The sequence below is a fragment of the Ornithorhynchus anatinus genome, chromosome 16 (assembly GCF_004115215.2).
Source record: "Ornithorhynchus anatinus isolate Pmale09 chromosome 16, mOrnAna1.pri.v4, whole genome shotgun sequence".
Lineage (NCBI taxonomy): Eukaryota > Metazoa > Chordata > Mammalia > Monotremata > Ornithorhynchidae > Ornithorhynchus > Ornithorhynchus anatinus.
In genome coordinates, this window is record NC_041743.1 from 14,437,145 (window position 1) to 14,454,545 (window position 17,401).

At 40.0% G+C, this 17,401-nt stretch overlaps 1 protein-coding gene across 3 annotated transcripts in view; it reads right to left on the minus strand.

The window, feature by feature from the left end:
• BRINP3 (BMP/retinoic acid inducible neural specific 3) overlaps positions 1 to 17,401 on the minus strand; it is a 251,515-nt gene that overhangs the window by 227,263 nt on the left and 6,851 nt on the right. For all 3 annotated transcript variants that reach the window (XM_001516327.5, XM_029081388.2, XM_029081389.2), the window contains exon 2: positions 7,333 to 7,618. In XM_001516327.5, the coding sequence (XP_001516377.4) occupies positions 7,333 to 7,526 (194 nt within the window). In that variant the 5' untranslated portion in view covers positions 7,527 to 7,618. The remainder of the gene's footprint in view (positions 1 to 7,332; positions 7,619 to 17,401) is intronic.

Here is a 17,401-nt window from a genome sequence, read left to right on the forward strand (position 1 = left end):
CGAAGAAATGTTGAGGTACTGTAGCATTTTTACCATCTAACTATATGAGAGATAATTTAAGATTGTCCATTGGATTGTAGAGTTCTTGCAGGTAGAGACAAACTTTTCTCACATGTGAATCAGTCATGCTCCACACAGAGAAGGCCTCTCTCCCCCCTCCCCCCCCCAAATTGAGCCTTAGCAATAAATTAAATACAGTCGTTAGCCCCTGGGTGATGCTGAAAGTCTGATACATTTATGCTACCTTGTTATTTGTTTCTGGTAATACGATTACTGAGAAACACTTGGCTTCATAAAAGAAACAAGATATAAGTACCCTTTTGCTAAAAGCAAGGAGTTTGACTTCCAAAAAAGACAATCATTCTCATATTGTAAGTGACAATGTAATCTTCCACTTGGTGCCATTTTATTTTGCTCCCCAACATAATTCATACTTAATGGTTATATGATTGATTGGCAAAGGTCTACATGGAAGTAATTCTCATGTTGCAGCTTAGAGAGGAAAATATGAAACTGATTGAGCCTAAAGCACCACTGAAGTGTTTGCCAAGTTCCCATCTTTAATTTTCCCCACAATTCCAGTGTTCAAAGAAAATAATGTCTATTTAGATCCATATTAGAGAGGTGTCAGCAACACGTAAACATATACCAAAGAGTAAATGCACAAACTAAATATAAAGCACTTAGTGTGTGAATCTACTTGACTAATGCAAAATATACTTGAGGCCCTGCACATAAACTTCACTGAGATTTCATCCTTTTCGTAGTTTGAAATTCATGTACATGTTTTATATCAAGAAATCTGAATGATCCAATCTTTTGTCCCTCTGGCAATTATATTACTATATTAAGTTCTATTCTTTCCCCTTGCATTTGGATTTGTACCTTTTATTCACCCCACCCTCAGCTCCACAGCACTTAGACACATATCCCTAACTTATTTATAATGTCTGTCTCCCCTTCTAGACTGTAAACTCCTTATGGAAAGGGAATATTTTTACCATCTCTATTACACTGTACTCTCCCAGCATTTAGTACAGTGTACTGCACACGCTAAGCGCTCATTAAGTGCAATCAGTTGATTTGTTCCTTTTATTGGAGGGTTCTTTATAGAATCCTCAATGAGTATATCTTTAGGGACCTTGACGTTTTTCATTGTCAATTTAAACACAGTTCTTACGTAATATTTATCATAATTTCTTCAACCATTTGAAGCTAAGGTAGGTAAATGCAACTTCAGTATACTTTCAAAAGAAAATCTTTAAAGAATCAGTCATGGCCCTAAAAATAAGAATACTGAGCATTAAAGGAATCATTTAAGTGTAGGCACCTCGTAAGCTGACATAAAATAGTTCAGACTAAAATTAATTTTCATTCATGAGAACAAAATCAAAACTGTATATATAAATGTGGCAAGCCTTACTCTATAAGAAGTCTTTATAATCTGAATAACTGTGTGGGTTTAATTGGGGGAGAGGCTAAAACTAAAATGAAATGTTAAATTTAGAGAAAACATTTTCTCCATGAATTTTATTGGCAATATAAGCGGCACTGAGGCGGGAATGGAGGAAAATAAAGAAGATAAGAGGGAAAGGGACACGGGGAGAGAGAGTGTGGTGGAAAAAGGGAAGGAGAGAAGGCCAGAGAGACAGATACAGAGATGACAGATACAGAGATATAGATACCCTCCCCATAAGCATAATTGGCCAAGCATCACTCCCAACTAATGAAGCTGTTCATTTCGTAAAAACTAAACCTTGTTATGGCATTTTGCCCATGGGCAAGGCACAGTACTAAGAGCTGGAGTGCAAACAAGTTATGGGATACATACATACGCAGTTCGTGTCTCCCGTAGTAACTGAGGAACGGTCAGTCATATTTATTGAGAGCCTATTGGGTGGAGAGCACTGTTCTAACTACTTGGGAGAGTACAATATAGCAATAAACAGACACATTCCCTGCCCACAATGGCACAGATAAATCAAATGACCTAGCCAAGGTCACACTGCAGACAAGCGGTGGAATGGGAATCAAAACCCAGGTCCTTCTGACTCCCTGGCCAGGGCACTATCCACTACATCATGCTGCTTCTATAGTTAAACATTTAAAATATTTCCTCTAAGTGAGAAAAAGTGAATGTGGCACATTTAAATCAACAGTATTTTGAGTGTTTACTGTATACAAAGCACTGTACTAAGTGCTTGGGAGAGAACTTCTAACTGAAAGACAACAAAAACACTCATCTGACCAATTTAGCCATTTCATAGAAGACCACTGAGGGACTGAGGTAAATAATCTGAGGGTTCAGGAGAACTAAATTAGTGAAACAATCTCATAAAAATATTTGTTCTGAAGCCATGCAATTGGTATTTCTTCAACTGAAAAGAGTGGAGCTCATTAACAGTGGAAAATTTAAAATTCCAGTGATAGCATATGCATTATCAATGAGCCGTTTGAAGGAGAAGAAGATATGTGAAGAAAGTCAAAAGCCAGGCTAATGTTACAAGGAAATGGAATTAGTCTTTTTTTCAGTTTTAAGCTTATATTCTCACATGCCAAATACAGGATTTGTTCTTAATTTTAGACATTGAAGAATTTGTAGGGTCATGAAATCTTTTCATTTTATGTTTTTTAAAAAATCAACACACTTTGAGCAAATTTTAACTGCAAACACTATCTTATTGCTCCAAATAAAATGATTTTAGTCTTGGAATCCAAAGTACCAATGGAGTTTAGACAGCCTTAAAAATTTGAATTTGGGATCTATGATCATTTTGAGAAGAGAGTAAGAGTTCTCTTATGTAGGCTTAAGATTGTCTTTTGTCTTTTCCCACCACAGAAAAAAACATCTAAAAAGTGCTGTTTTCTCTTTACAATAGTGAAATAGAAATTATGCTACAAATTATGCATTGATATAAACAAATACAGGCAAGACAGAATTGACGTATAATAAATATTTTTGTTCCAGTCAAGTAAACTGAATCTTGAAATACTGGTTGGTTTTTATCTATATCCAGCTCATTTATCGAGAATTCATTTCTGCATTCCTATGGATTAATATTTAGTAAATCCCTATTTAAAGAAAGTGCTAAAGATTCCAAAATTGCATCATTGCAAGTGAAATGTCCAATCAGGAGACTTTTCTTTTCCTCTGACAGATACATTAAGGATCAAGGACAAAATTGAAGGGCTATGCATTTTTATATATACATTTATTTATCATCATTCATCAAAACTGCCATAGACTTTTTTCAGATGCCTCTACTTGTCACTTTTGAGTAACTTCTGTGAGTGTTGAAATTTTGTTAAACATTTATAAAAGATATTTCCTTGGGCTTGAACATGATGATTATTACTCTTTAGCAATACACTGGAGTAATTTGTCAGAACCATTGAATTATTACAGAGGAAAGCCAACCAGGTACATAAAACAAAGATAAACAGTGATTTGTGAATTCTTTCATCTATAAACAGTGATAGAGAAATATTTGATCCTTTAATTTCCAAAGACTAGTTAAATCTAAAGGACCCTGTTATGTTTTTCTGAAAAACCATTCAATCCATGCTGTCCAGCTCATTTAAAATAAAAAAAAAGTTCAGTCCATATCTCCCCACTCCTCCATGCCTTTCCAGTAGTTGTCTATCTACCTCCACCCCACACTCCTTACCATCAGCTTTAAGATGCTCAGTCACTTTTCTCCCTCTTACCTTACCTTGCCGATCACCTACTAATAATAATAATGGTACTTGTTAAGCGCTTACTATGTGCCAAGCATTGTTCTAAGCACTGCGGTAGGTACCAGGTAATCAGGTTGCCCCACGTGGGGCTCAGAGTCTCAATCTCCATTTTACAGATGGGGTAACTGAGGCACAGAGAGGTTAAGTGGCTTACCCAAGGTCACACAGCGAAGTGGCGGAATTTGGATTAGAACCCAAGTCCTCTGGGTTCTTTCCACTAAGCCAGGCTGCTGCTGTACAACCCAACCTCCGATTCTGCACTTCTAACACCAGCCCTTCCTCTTTTTATCTCCATCTCCTCTATCCCATTACCCATCCCTGTCCACATTCTCCCTTGGGTCTGGAACTCCCTCTCCACCTTCAAAAGCCTCCTAAAATGACATCTCCTCCAAGAAGCCTTTCAGGATTAAACCCTGTATTTCCCCTATCTTCTCTCCCCTCTGGATCGACTACACACTTGACTATGTCCCCTTTAAGCATTATTCATTCATTCAATAGTATTTAGTGAGCACTTACTATATGCAGAGCACTGTACTAAACGCTTTGAATGTATAATTCGGCAACAGATAGAGACCATCCCTGCCCAAACAGATAGAGACCATCCCTGCCCACTGACGGGCTCACAGTCTAATCGGGGGAGACAGACGGACAAGAAAAAGACAACTTAATCACAATAAATAGAATCAAGGGGATGGACACCTCATTAACAAAATAAATAGGGGAATAAAAATATATACAAATGATACTCCCCCCAATTCCAAAACATCTACACAAATATTCTTATAATCTACTATAATCTATTTCAGTGTCCATCTCCCTCTGTAAGTAAATTGTAAACTCCTAGCATCCCGAGTACTTAATACAGAGCTGGGCACACAGTAAATACCAGTGATTAATATTCATTCATTCAATAGCATTTATTGTGCGCTTACTATGTGCAGAGCACTGTACTAAGCGCTTGGAATGGACAATTCGGCAACAGATAGAGACAGTCCCTGCCCATTGACAGGCTTACGGTCTAATCGGGGGAGATGTAACAGTTTCCAGTCAATTTATGCAATTCATGGATGAGAAAAGAGCAGACCAAAGTGAGATCAAAATCCCCAGGCAGGAGGTACATTTTTATAAATTAAATGAAGTATCAATTTCACTTATTAGAACACGCAGACATCAACTTCCAGGAATGCTAGCATTAAAGATGAAGTGCCATTTCCTCCCCCTCCTTCCTCCACAAACTACGCTTTAACCTCTCCCTTGAATAATCAGGCCTACAAAAGTTGCTAAAACAGTACCTGAGCAAACCAAAAGCTAAAACGAACAAGAAAAGCAAGAGAAAAAGACTGAAAACCAACGTTTACATACGAAAAGACCTGTAAATCCTAGGATAAACAGAGTGATACCATGCCACTTCTGAAATTGCCCTGATTTGATCGAGGGCAACATTTAACATTCTGCTCATTACACCGAACAACCGAAGACTTCCTTAAAAACCACTCTGATTCCTCAATGCATGCATAACTATGTACCAAAGATAAACTTGGTTAAACCGGTCAGTGATGCCCTAAGAAAAAGAAGTCCGTACAGCTCCATGCAGTCTCTCAATGAATTTAGCTTAGATCACAAGGTGACCTAATGGGGTAAAATTCAATATGTCTTTTTGTTACTAAAAGAAACCGTATAGAAACTGGAATTCCTTTTGAAGCCGGCTGCAAAGAAATTCACAAGAGGTCGATGTTGTCCACCCGGAGAGAATATCTATTAAAATGCAGCAAGGTAAATGTAGAGAGAAGTGTCATTTTGTGTAGTCAGTCTCCAAAAGGATTCATTCCTCAATGAGGTGGATTCAGAAATATCTTCTTTCTCAGTGTTTGGGAAAAACCCACTAAAGAAATAGTGACCTGCAGCACAGCGCCCTCTGCTGTACAGAAATAGAAACAATACCAGGTTCCTGGAAAATATTCATTCATTCAATAGCATTTATGGAGCGTTTACTATTCATTCATTCATTCAATTGCATTTATTCAGCGCTTACTATGCATTCATTCATTCAATAGCATTTATTCAGCGCTTACTATTCATTCAATAGTATTTATTGAGCGCTTACTATACGCAGAGCACTGGACCAAGGGCTTGGAATGTGCAATTCCGCACCAGATAGAGACCATCCCTGCCCATTGACGGGCTCACAGTCTAAAATATGAATATGTACAAACTATTCTTCATGCAATAGTATTTGTGGAGCTCCTACTAGGTGCAGAGCACTGTACTAAGCGCTTGGAATGTGCAATTCAGCAACAGATAGAGACCATCCCTGCCCATTGATGGGCTCACAGTCTAAAATATGAATATGTACAAACTATTCATTCATTCAATAGTATTTATTGAGGGCCTATGGGCAGAGCACTGTACTAAGCGCTTTGGAATGGACAATTCGGCACCAGATAGAGACCATTCCTGCCTAACGACGGGATCACAGTCTAATCAAGACTACCCAAAGGAGACATCAGTTTTTTTACCTAGGTTCCCTGCAGAGTTCGGGAGAGCCAAAATATTCTTTTTGCAACCATCCCTCATCCCACAGAGAGAGAGCTAAGCCATTCCCAAGTCAGACAGATGACCACCTGGGTTCCCTTCTGTGAAGTGAATGGAATTTGGGAAAAATTTGTGTGGATGCTTTGTCAATCACCTAAGCCAGGTGCCGAAGAGCAAGCTAGAAGGGGTAGGCTTCCTTCCCATAGCTTCGGGATTTAATTTGTCACGAGAGAGGTATCGGAGAGCAAGTGATGATGTCATTTTCAACTTGTGATGGCTTGAAATCAATGAGAGTCGGTGCCATTGACACCATCAACTAAAGCAATAATCCTGCTGCACCTTCAATCTGAAAAGGTTGATTGAAAGAGCCTCCCGCTATTACAGTCTTCAGCAAGTTAGGGGTTGACAAACCTAAGGTTTCATTTTTACTTTTGTAATTAAAATGGCCATGCCCAGCTGGATTCTGGCAAGCCCTGGCAGGAATTAAACACCGTGTGTCTTCCTCTTGGAGAAATTAAATTCTCTCTCCCTTCTCCCCTCCTCCCTCCCAGCTATTTCCCAGTTTGTTTCCCAGAGCTTTAGGGTTTAAAGTTGTCCTTTTCCTCATCAGAGGTGCAGTTTCAGTGAGAAAGGACAACTCACCTTGTCGGTTCCTGCCACCAGAGTCCTATTCTATTTCTGCTGATGTTGCAGAGAGGGTCTGACTGAGACCAGTAATTAGCGTGGAAAGAGGATTTGAAACCATGTCTTTCAAATGGGAAAAAAGAACCTCGTGATCCTCCTTCTTTTGGGAAAAGCAGCTAGGATTTTGGAGGGAAGACACACGTGATCATCATCTTGGAACTATTTTTTTTTTTCCAAATTAGCTTTGCAGACTAAAGTTGTTGTTTTTTTTTAAAATCAAGTTAACACAAACAAGTCACGGCAGTGATTTTTTTGAATGTACCATGGTCCATTTCTTTTCCCATCTGCAACTCTCCTTAAAGAAACCTCTGGTCATTCAAATATACAACATCTAGAATGGTAGTTCTGCCATCGCTTTCCCCTTGCTGAGACTCATACCTGTAAATTTTGTATCTTGTGCTAAATCCCTGGCGGCTTCTGTCCACAAAATCCGTGTATTCCTGGGAGCGATGGAAAGGTCCCTTGTCAGAGAGGAGCCAGTCGAAGGGGCTTGTGGCATGCTGATCCGAAACAGCAGTGGCGGCTAAAACGCAGCAATGAAGACTCAGTGCTATCCACTCCCATAGAGCCATCAGAGAGAACAATTCAGCACCAGCACTGCATCACCATATCATGTTTCCACTGGGGACTTAGAGTCTTCATTCTCTTAGCTTTCCCTCAACACCTAGGCAAAAAACATGAAAAGTTAGATACATGAGCATGAGTTGGCAAACAATAGCGTTGATTGAGCGCTTTCTGTGTGCGGAGCACTGTACTGACCACTCGGGTCAGGGACTGATACATGTTCATCCACTTGATTCTATTTATCGTGATTGTCGTCTTGTTTTTGTCCGTCTGCCTCCCCGGGTTAGACTGTGAGCCCGTCAGTGGGCAGGGATGGTCTCTATCTGTTGTCGAATTGTACATTCCAAGTGCTTAGTACAGTGCTCTGCACATAGTAAGTGCTCAATAAATACTATTGAATGAATGTTCCATTTCTAGTAAACATAGGAGATGGGGTCTCCTCTACTCTGTCAACACAAAGTCACTTGACTTCGATTTCCTCGGTTGTAAAATGGGGATTAAATACCCGTCCTACCTCCTCCTTACACTGGGAACTCCACGTAGGACAGTGACTGTGTCTGATCTGCTCAGATTGTATCTACTTCTGGACTTAGCAGAGTGTTCGGCACATAGGAAGAGCTTCATAAATACTATAATGATTATATAATGTGTAATATAATTATTTAAGGAAGCCAAAACTGTCCCATTCATTTCAAGTGGAACACTTAATATGTATGCACCCATGCATGCAACAAATACAACCGTAACATCATTATTAAAAGTGAGCCTAGATCCATACACATACTAGACTGAATATATATATGAATGAACATTTCAGGGCCATTTATTAATAACATGGAACAGAAGACTTTTTTTTCCCCCTAGCATTTGTATAAGAGCCTTAAATTCACTATCAAACAATGGTATTTATTGAGCATTTAGTGGGTACTGAGAACTGTTCTAAATCCTTGGAAGGGTACGATAGATTGGAGTTGGTAGACCAAATCCCCACTGACTAGGATCTTACAAAATGGAGAGTAGAATAGCTCACCTCCTCCAGGAGGTCTTCCCAGATTAGGTCCCCCTCTTCGTCTGCTCTCTCACCTCTCCCTATCGCCCGACTCGCTCCCTTTGCTCTAATCCCCTTCCCCACCCCACAGCAATTGTGTACATATGTACATATTTATAATTCTATTTATTTTTATTAATGATGTGTATATATCCATAATTTTTTTTAGTTATAATAATGCTACTGTTGTCTGTTGACTTGTTTTGAAGTCTGTCTCCCCTCTTCTAGACTGTGAACCCGTTGTGGGCAGGAATCATCTCTTTTTGTTGCTGAATTGTACTTTCCAAGAGCTTAGTACAGTGCTCTGCAAACAGTAAGTGCTCAATAAATATGATTGAATGAATGAATAGTATCACTATTATGTTCACGAAACTTAGAACTCTGGTGCTCTGTTTTATTGAGCGGGGGGGCGGGTTACCCTTCTGAAATATCAGGACATTCATATACAATGTATTTTCCTAATGATTTATCATAATTCAAAATCAAAATAAGCCAACTAAAATGAGTTCCATTGACTTGAAGTCTCATATTGGTGGAATATCCTGGGAGTGCACATTACTGAGTCAGCAGCAATAATCTGACTTGTTACAGCATGGAGAATAAATGGTGAGGAATTGATCCCCATCCTTTGTGTATTTTGCACCTCTTCCCATAGGGATGTAATGCCCCCGTTTCATTTCCAAAGAAATAGTTAATTTCATGCTTATGTCCCACAGACATATTCATTTAACATTTAAACAGGCATTTCTACAAGTGTAACTGCATAAACAGATTCATAACATATCTCCTTCAACAAGAAGGGGATCGCACTTTGGAGAACACAATAAATCCTTTTCTATAAGACTCGAGAAAAAATCAACAAGAGATTGACCTCTTAAGAAATGTGTTCTAAAAAAAAAATGAAAAATTGCACACCAAGAACTTGCTATGTTTTTGTAAGATCGCAGGACAATCTGCGCTCAGGGATATAAATCTACATCTATTTGAATTACCTGTATTCTTTACCTCAATCCCTGCAAACTGCAAATTTTGCATCACAGATTTCAGAATGGTCATCTTATTATTTCTAGAATATTATTATTATTGTATTATTTCAAAGAATAATTTGACCTTTTTTTTTTCAGGCTCCAACATTGGGTTCCAAAGGGGCCTTTACTGCCACTGCTCCTTCAACTGCCCCACCTCCTTCTCCATAGTCCTTACCATCCTCTAAACCGTAAGAGTGTTGTGGGTGAAGAATGCGTCCACCAACTCGGTTGTATTGTACTCTCCCAAGCGCTTAGAACAGTGCTTTGCACACAGTAAGAGCTCAATGAATACCACTATCAGTCGATCATATTTATCGATCGACTGACTTGATACTTAATTCCTATTTTACAAATGAGGGAACTGAGGCACAGAGAATAATGATAAAAATAATCCCGGTATGTGTTAAGTACTTACTGTGTGCCGGGCACTGTACTAAGCGATGGGGTGGATACAAGCAAATCAGGTTGGACACAGTCCCTATCCCCCCATGGGGCTCACAGACTTAATACCCATTTTACAGATGGGGAAACTGAGACACGGAGAAGTGAAGTGACTTTGCCCAAGTTCACCCAGGAAGCAACCGGTGGAGTCGGGAATTAGAACCCAGGTCCTTCCTGACGCCCAGCCCCATGGTCTATCTAGTAGGCATGCTGCTTCTCCTGCATCTCTGATTATCCTTCATCTATCCTGGGGCCTAACACAGTGCCTGGCACACCGTAAGTGCTCGACCAACACCACAATTATTCTTGGGAGGAAGGGGAAGAGGTCAAGTAGTTGTTTTTTCACCTGACATTTAGTTTAAAAGAGGCAGGAAGGCAGAGGCAGAGGCAGAATCGATGCTAGTTTATGATGCCAGTCAGGGATAGGGATGGGAAGGACTAAGCAGCAGTAGCTTAAAAGCTCGGTAGCCATCTCATTCACCAGTCCCTTGAAATAATCTTAATGGCCTTCAAAAACCCAAAATGTAGCCTTATCTCTCCTATTGATTACATTATTGGAGTTTTCTTTCTCCACTTTATTTTCATAAGAGCTAATTTGCCCTTGTCTCTCACAGCAGGGTATAAGTTAAGACTTGCATTAGAATTGCACTCATGAAATCTTTCAAGCTATTTAATCTCTCTAAGTCTGTTCAGTAGAGCTTCCTGCTCTTTATTTATTTTAGCTGATGAGGCAATGCAGTGTCCCTGAATTACAACTTTAAGTGTTTTCCATCTTAATGAGGGTTAGAATTCCTCTGGGGAGTGTATAGTGTTGAGGGAACTAATCTCCTACTTGATCTTGTCAATAAATTCTTGTTTTACCAATAAAGGAGAACGTAAATGCCAGCACCTGACTGTGAATTCACTGGGGATGGTGAAAGAAGAGAAGAGAGTGGTGGGGAACATCGCATGTATCAGAACCGCTCAGCCAGATAGGATAGTTCTTTAAAAGCAAAAGGGTATTGAACTGCCTGGATTCATTTGGGGAATACAGAGATCATTGGTTTTGCCCAATCTGGAGAAAACCTTTGGTGAGAGGGATTAGTATTCAACTGCTTTTAGCAGGTTAAAGATGCGGCCAGAAGAAAAAGAGAATAAATCCAGTAATGAAGGGATAGTACAGCTTTAGCTTTTGGTGAAAATAGATATTTACCAAAGCCCATCACACACAGATTGTGAATTACCTACAATCTCACCCTAAGGCTGTGAACCTTAGTATCATCCTGTGTCTAGGTCAGATATTAACACAATGCTTGACACAGAGTAAGCACTTAACAGATACCATCCACAGGTGGCCTCCAAAAGGAGCCAACCACGTCAACGCCGGAAGGGCTTCCATTGCCCCATTCACGATCATTCAAAGAAAGCAATGGTACAGCAGGGGGAAATGTTTACTTATAACTGTAAGGGACAGAATACCACATTATGGCTGAGAAACATGAGCTATAAATTCTTAGTGGATAATTAAGAAGCAAAACCTATCTCTAGTAGAGAGTAGATAAGGTGAAAACACAAATAGGGTCTCCCCCAAAAGAGAAACTGTTCAAAGTGAAGTAAAACCTCAGATGAAATGGAATTCTTCTAAACACTGTAGCTGCAGAAGATAGTTCATCCTGTCATAGAAGGAATCAGATATAAATGATTTCTTAGAACAGAGACTGAGAATATTGTGAAACTGTGATGGAGAATGAAAATGGTGTCAAAATGACAGGCACACATCAGAGAACATACAGTATGGAAGGAATTATCAATCACACATTGCTATTTAAAAGTCTCATTCACTCACTGATTAAAAAGAAAAAAATATCACTATCACAAGCATCATTGGAATCCAATAGCTAATAACGAACATATGACCTAGAATTTATATCAAATTATTAGCCTTGGTAAACAGTTACATTAGGGATGAATGAATTGATTTACTTCATAATAGCTTCTGCATATCTTTATCATTTAGATTTATGATGGAAATTGGGTATCAGGAAATTATTATTCTTATTCTGTTCCTCTGGTTCAAGAAGGCACACTTTTCAAGGATAGTCTGAAAAATGCTATGTCGGACAAAATTTTCCTTTAGGAGTCATTTTGAGTCTAATGATAATTATGTCATCATCATGTGATTTCTCATCCTTCCTAATTTTGAGGAGAGACTATGAAACGCAAATTGAAGAGTCCACAGACAGAATTTGGGCAACACTCCATGCACTTCCAGTGACAGGTTTATGTAATTGCTTAATTCAGACTAAATAAAAATAGGTTTTCCCAAAGAAATTCAGGGAAAAGGTATGGTTGCATCCTAATCCTCCTTAAAAACCCAGGCTTGTTTTTACTTTGTAAAAGAGAACTGGCATCCACTCAAGGTTAACCATGGGAATTGGAAAGAGTCGTAGAGGGAAAAGAATCTCCTATTCTATCAATAAGTTCCTTGTCCTGTTCCCTGGAATCACGCAGGTACATTGTGCTTGCTCACTTCCAATTGTCGTGTTTGCAATTATTGGGATGAGAGTGATTTTACTCCCGATCATTTCTCTTTCTAAAATAAGAGGCATAGACCTGAAGCCCATTCATCCCCTCCAAGAGAGAACCATAACTTTCTGTTCAAATCAATTGTGTCCTTGTTCAGGCAAACAGCAGCCTATGCGGTGCTCACTGCTGAAGAGATTCACTGTTATTCAGGAGGGAAGATGGAGTGGGGGGACTTTATCATCCTGAAAACCTTACAGGGAGCACAGTCCAAACTGGCCAAGGAGAGCCCAAGAGGACAGAGCCTTCCCAGGCCCGGACCAGTCCTTCCACCAGCTCCCATCTGGAACCTTAGACCTCTCCAGCTGGTAGTGTGTCTACCAGGAAGGAGTATTTTCCTGTGGGTCCACAGAAGTGGTTAGTGGCAACCAGAAATTGTCCAATCCCAGGCTAGTTTGGTTTCGGGAATGACCTCCAATAGAGTAATCCAGACCTGGCTGAGACTCCTCAACACCTGTACAATAATCAATCAATTGTATTTACTGATTTACCATGGGCAGAGCACTATATTAAGTGCTTGGGAGTGTTCATTAAAGAAGGTAGAAGCAGAGAGGCAGCATGGTTTAGTGGATAGAGCACGGGCCAGGGAGTCAGAAGGTCATGGGTTCTAATCCTAGTTCTGCCACTTGGCTGCTGTTTGACCTCGGGCAAGTCACTTCAATTCTCTGAGCCTCACGTACCTCATCTGTAAAATGGAGATTGTGAATGCGAGCCCCACGTACCACTGGGACTGTGGCCAACTGATTTGCTTGTATCAACCCCAGCGTTTAATACAGAGGCTGGCACATAGTAAGCACTTAACAAATACCACAATTATTAATCCCTATCTTTAAAGAATTTACAGTCGAGTGATAGGAACCGTACTTCAGGCATTCCTCACTGCATAAAATTTTTGAGCCTGGATTGATCCAAAACTAAAGCACACATCCAGCAGGTCTATGTGACCCCTGAAGGCCCATCCATAATATTTTCATTTTTTAAGTTCATCAAGTCCTGGAGCCATAACCACTTTCCTCGATATTTTCATGAGGTTTTCTCCTGTTATACAGGAAATCCTTTGGATCACATGAAGGCATCTGGAAAATAGGCAGAGGATATGATTCTGGTTCTCAAAAATGGGGTGATTAGAGAAACTCAAATGATTTTAGGCACTTTTATGAAGTATGAATTGTGAATATGCCCATCCTACTCGAAGATGACACTAACAGTGTCACTTACGTAGGTGGCTAAGAAATCAATGGACTAGTTGCCTATCAACCTTCACATGAAGCAAACACTCCTCACTCTTGGCTTCAAAGCTCTCCATCCCCTTGCCCCCTCCTACCTCACCTCCCTTCTCTCTTTCTACATCCCTGCCGTTCACCTCTACACTGTGCCTCGTTGTCACCTGTCCCGCCACTGACCCCTGGCCTACGTCTTACCGCCGACCTGGGAAGCCCTCCCTCCTCACATCCGCCAAACCAGCTCTCTTTCCCTCTTCAAAGCCCTACTGAGAGCTCCCCTCCTCCAGGAGACCTTCCCAGACTGAGCCCCCCTTTTCCCCTCATCCTCCTCCAACTCCCCATCGCCTCTACTCCCTCTTTCTGCTCTACCCCCTTCCCTGCCCCACAGCACTTGTGTATATTTGTACATATTTATTACTCTATTTTATTAATGATGTGCATATATCTGTAATTCTATTTATCTATTTTTGATGCTACCGATGCCTGTCTACTTGTTTTGTTTTGTTGTCTGTCTCCCCTCTCTAGAATGTGAGCCCGTTGTTGGGTAGGGATTGTCTCTGTCTGTTGCCGAATTATACTTTCTAAGCATTTAATAGAGTGCTCTGCACACAGTAAGCGCTCAATAAATACAATTAAATGAATGAATCAATGAAGCTCCGTACACGAACCAGGGTCTGTGGAGACTTAACAAACAAGCAAGAGGATTTTCATGTGACAATCAATCGTATTTATTGAGCGCTTACTTTGTGCAGAGCACTGGTCTAAGATTTGGAAGAGTACAATAAAGTTGGTAGAAATGTTACCTGCCTGAAATGAGCTTATAGAACTGTCAGCCAGCTCTCAATTATGACAGCCTTTATGATCTATTTCTATTTCTGAACCAGTTCATGGCCTACCGATCATCTCCCAACTTCCTGGAAGTGGTTATTTCCAGAGCATGAAGGAAATTTAAAACGTCTGAAGAAAGGTGGGGCTACCTATTCTGTAAGATTTAAAACTACTTAAACTTACAATGTAAATATGCATACATATGCCACTGTGACCGATCGAGCTGTAGGTAGGTTATGTTTGACTTCCCCATTTAGAGTATAAGCTCCTTGAAGGCAGAGAACTTCACTTTATTTTGAACTAACTTCCCAAGTGCCTGCCTGATACAATACACTCAGTGAGTGCTCAATAAATGCTGCTTCAACAACTACCTTTTTGAAAATGATGCTCCCAGTTCCATAGCACTTACATACATATTTGTATTTTTTTTAAATTTCTACTAATATCTGTCTCCCCTGCTAGACTGCAAGCTTGATGTGGGCAGGGAATGTTCATTCTTATATTGTACTCCCCCAACCGCTTGGTGCAGAGCTCTACACATAGTAAGCAATCAATAAATATGATTGAATGAATGAATCAAAGTGCCAGCGCTGAGTACAGTGCCTGGCCCATAGTAAGTGCTTAACAAATAAAATCAATATTATTATCATTACTCATTATTAATAGAAAATATAGTTTTAGCAGAGGGTTTTTTCCTGTAAAAATTGCCTATTGTCCCAAATTTGCCAGTCTAGGCCGGGGATTATTGAGAAATTTATTCACTGCCCTAGTCAAATCAATGTAAACTAGGCTGTTTTGACTTCCTGCACTTTCTGGTTTTCTCCATTTTGTTCATGCAATAATTTATTGCACAGTGAAGGCACTTACACCCACTGTCAGCAGGCTGGTTCCTGTATTTGGGCTTTCTGGCAGCAGCCTGACTCTTCTGCCCCTCCTCATTTCCTTCCCCGGTTCCAGCACGGTACTACCTGGCACCAAAATGTTAGTAAGTAATCAGCATGGCACCATGGGAGAAAAGCTGACGTGGCTTTCTGATTTCCAATGTTATTTTCAGGCATCAGAGACCGTACTGAGTAAGAGAGTTAATACTTTATTCAAGAAGTGGGTGGATAAGCGTCAACCCTGTTTCATCAAAGTTGTGCTACACAAAATCCACTGTATAACTGCACAGTACATGAGGAATGGAATAATTGGTTGGGAAGCTTGCTCTTTGAGCTCAAGAGGTAGGAGTCACTGCTCAGATTTAAGGATGAACCTGTGTTCAAAATGTTCTTTTCATCGTCCTAATGTTCACAGACATATTTTGACAATGCGGTATCTTGGGAGAGTAGTTTTCAACATTAACAAAAAGGAAAGAGTTCAGAAAGGTCATGAAAAAATTATCCACACAAAAGTTGGCTACTCTTCATACAGCAAGCAGATGACAAATAGTCTTGGCAAAAGAAACTCACCAAATCAATTATATAATGGAACCCAAAATGCCTTCTATAAAATGACTAACACATATGCTAAAGTGTTATTTAGAATGTACAATATTAAATTCTAGTGCCCTACATATTGGGAGAATCATTCAGTTTAAATTTCCTGATAAAATTATGGCAAGCCACAGCTCAATGCTTACCTCTAGTTTTTTTCTTTTTTTTTAAAAAGAGAAATCATCAGCTGCATACTTGATTTTTATCTAACGGCTCTAATAAATTTAGCTCCATAATTTATCCCGTGATTCATTTGGGCAACATGCATAGCTAGTAAAGGATTTTGGTGGGAGAAAGAAAAGGTAGAAAGGCAAGTATTAATTTAGTGAGAAGAGAGATGGAACCTTCTCTAGAGAATGTACTGTGATTGATGTAATACTACAATGGCAGGGGTTACAGCCTGACATTCTAGTTTGTTTTTCTTCAATAATTATAGCACCATTTGTAATTGATCATTCATCATCTGCTAATGAGTTATTTTGTTCTTGGGAGAAACACCTTGACATCTGGTATACAAATACTAGACTTTTTCAACATCTGAAAAAGGTATGAATACTAAAGGAGAGTGGAACCAGATTATCAGATACATTGCATCCATCGATGGTATTTACTGAGAGCTTGGGCAGAGTACTGTACTAAGCCCTTAATACACTACATTAGAGTTAGTACACCTGAGCCCTGTCCTCCTGGGGTTTACAATTCAGTGGGGAGTTGATATTCAAATAAACTGCATACAGGAGAAGCTGAAGCATATAAGGATATGCACATAAGGGATATGAAGGTGGAGGGTGGTATCAAAATGCTTAGGGCATATGGCCTTAAATGCATGGGTGATGCAGAGAGAGAGAGAGAATAGGGTGGGAGGGGAGAAGTCAGGAATGCTTCCTGAATTAAAAATGATTTTAGTATAGGTAGGGCTTTAAGAATGGGAAGGATGTCAGATATGGAGTGGGAGGAAGTTCCAGGCAGGAGGGAGGGTGCCAACATGGGATCAGCAGTGAGAGAGATGAGAACGAGGCATAGTCAGTTAGTGGTAAAAGAGCAAAGTGTGCAGTCCGGATTGTAGTAGGGGAGGAGCAAGGATAGCTAGGAGGGAAAGAGCTGATTGAGTGTCTTGAAGCTGGGATGAGGAGTTTCTTTATGATCCCCAAGATTGATGGGCAGGCAACCATTGAAGATTTTTGAGAGTGGCGAGGGTAGAAGTGGTCCAGAGAAAGAACCAGTGCCTTTAAATAACTCATCAACTAGGGCCCGAGTTGACTCTATTCGAGGTATCTT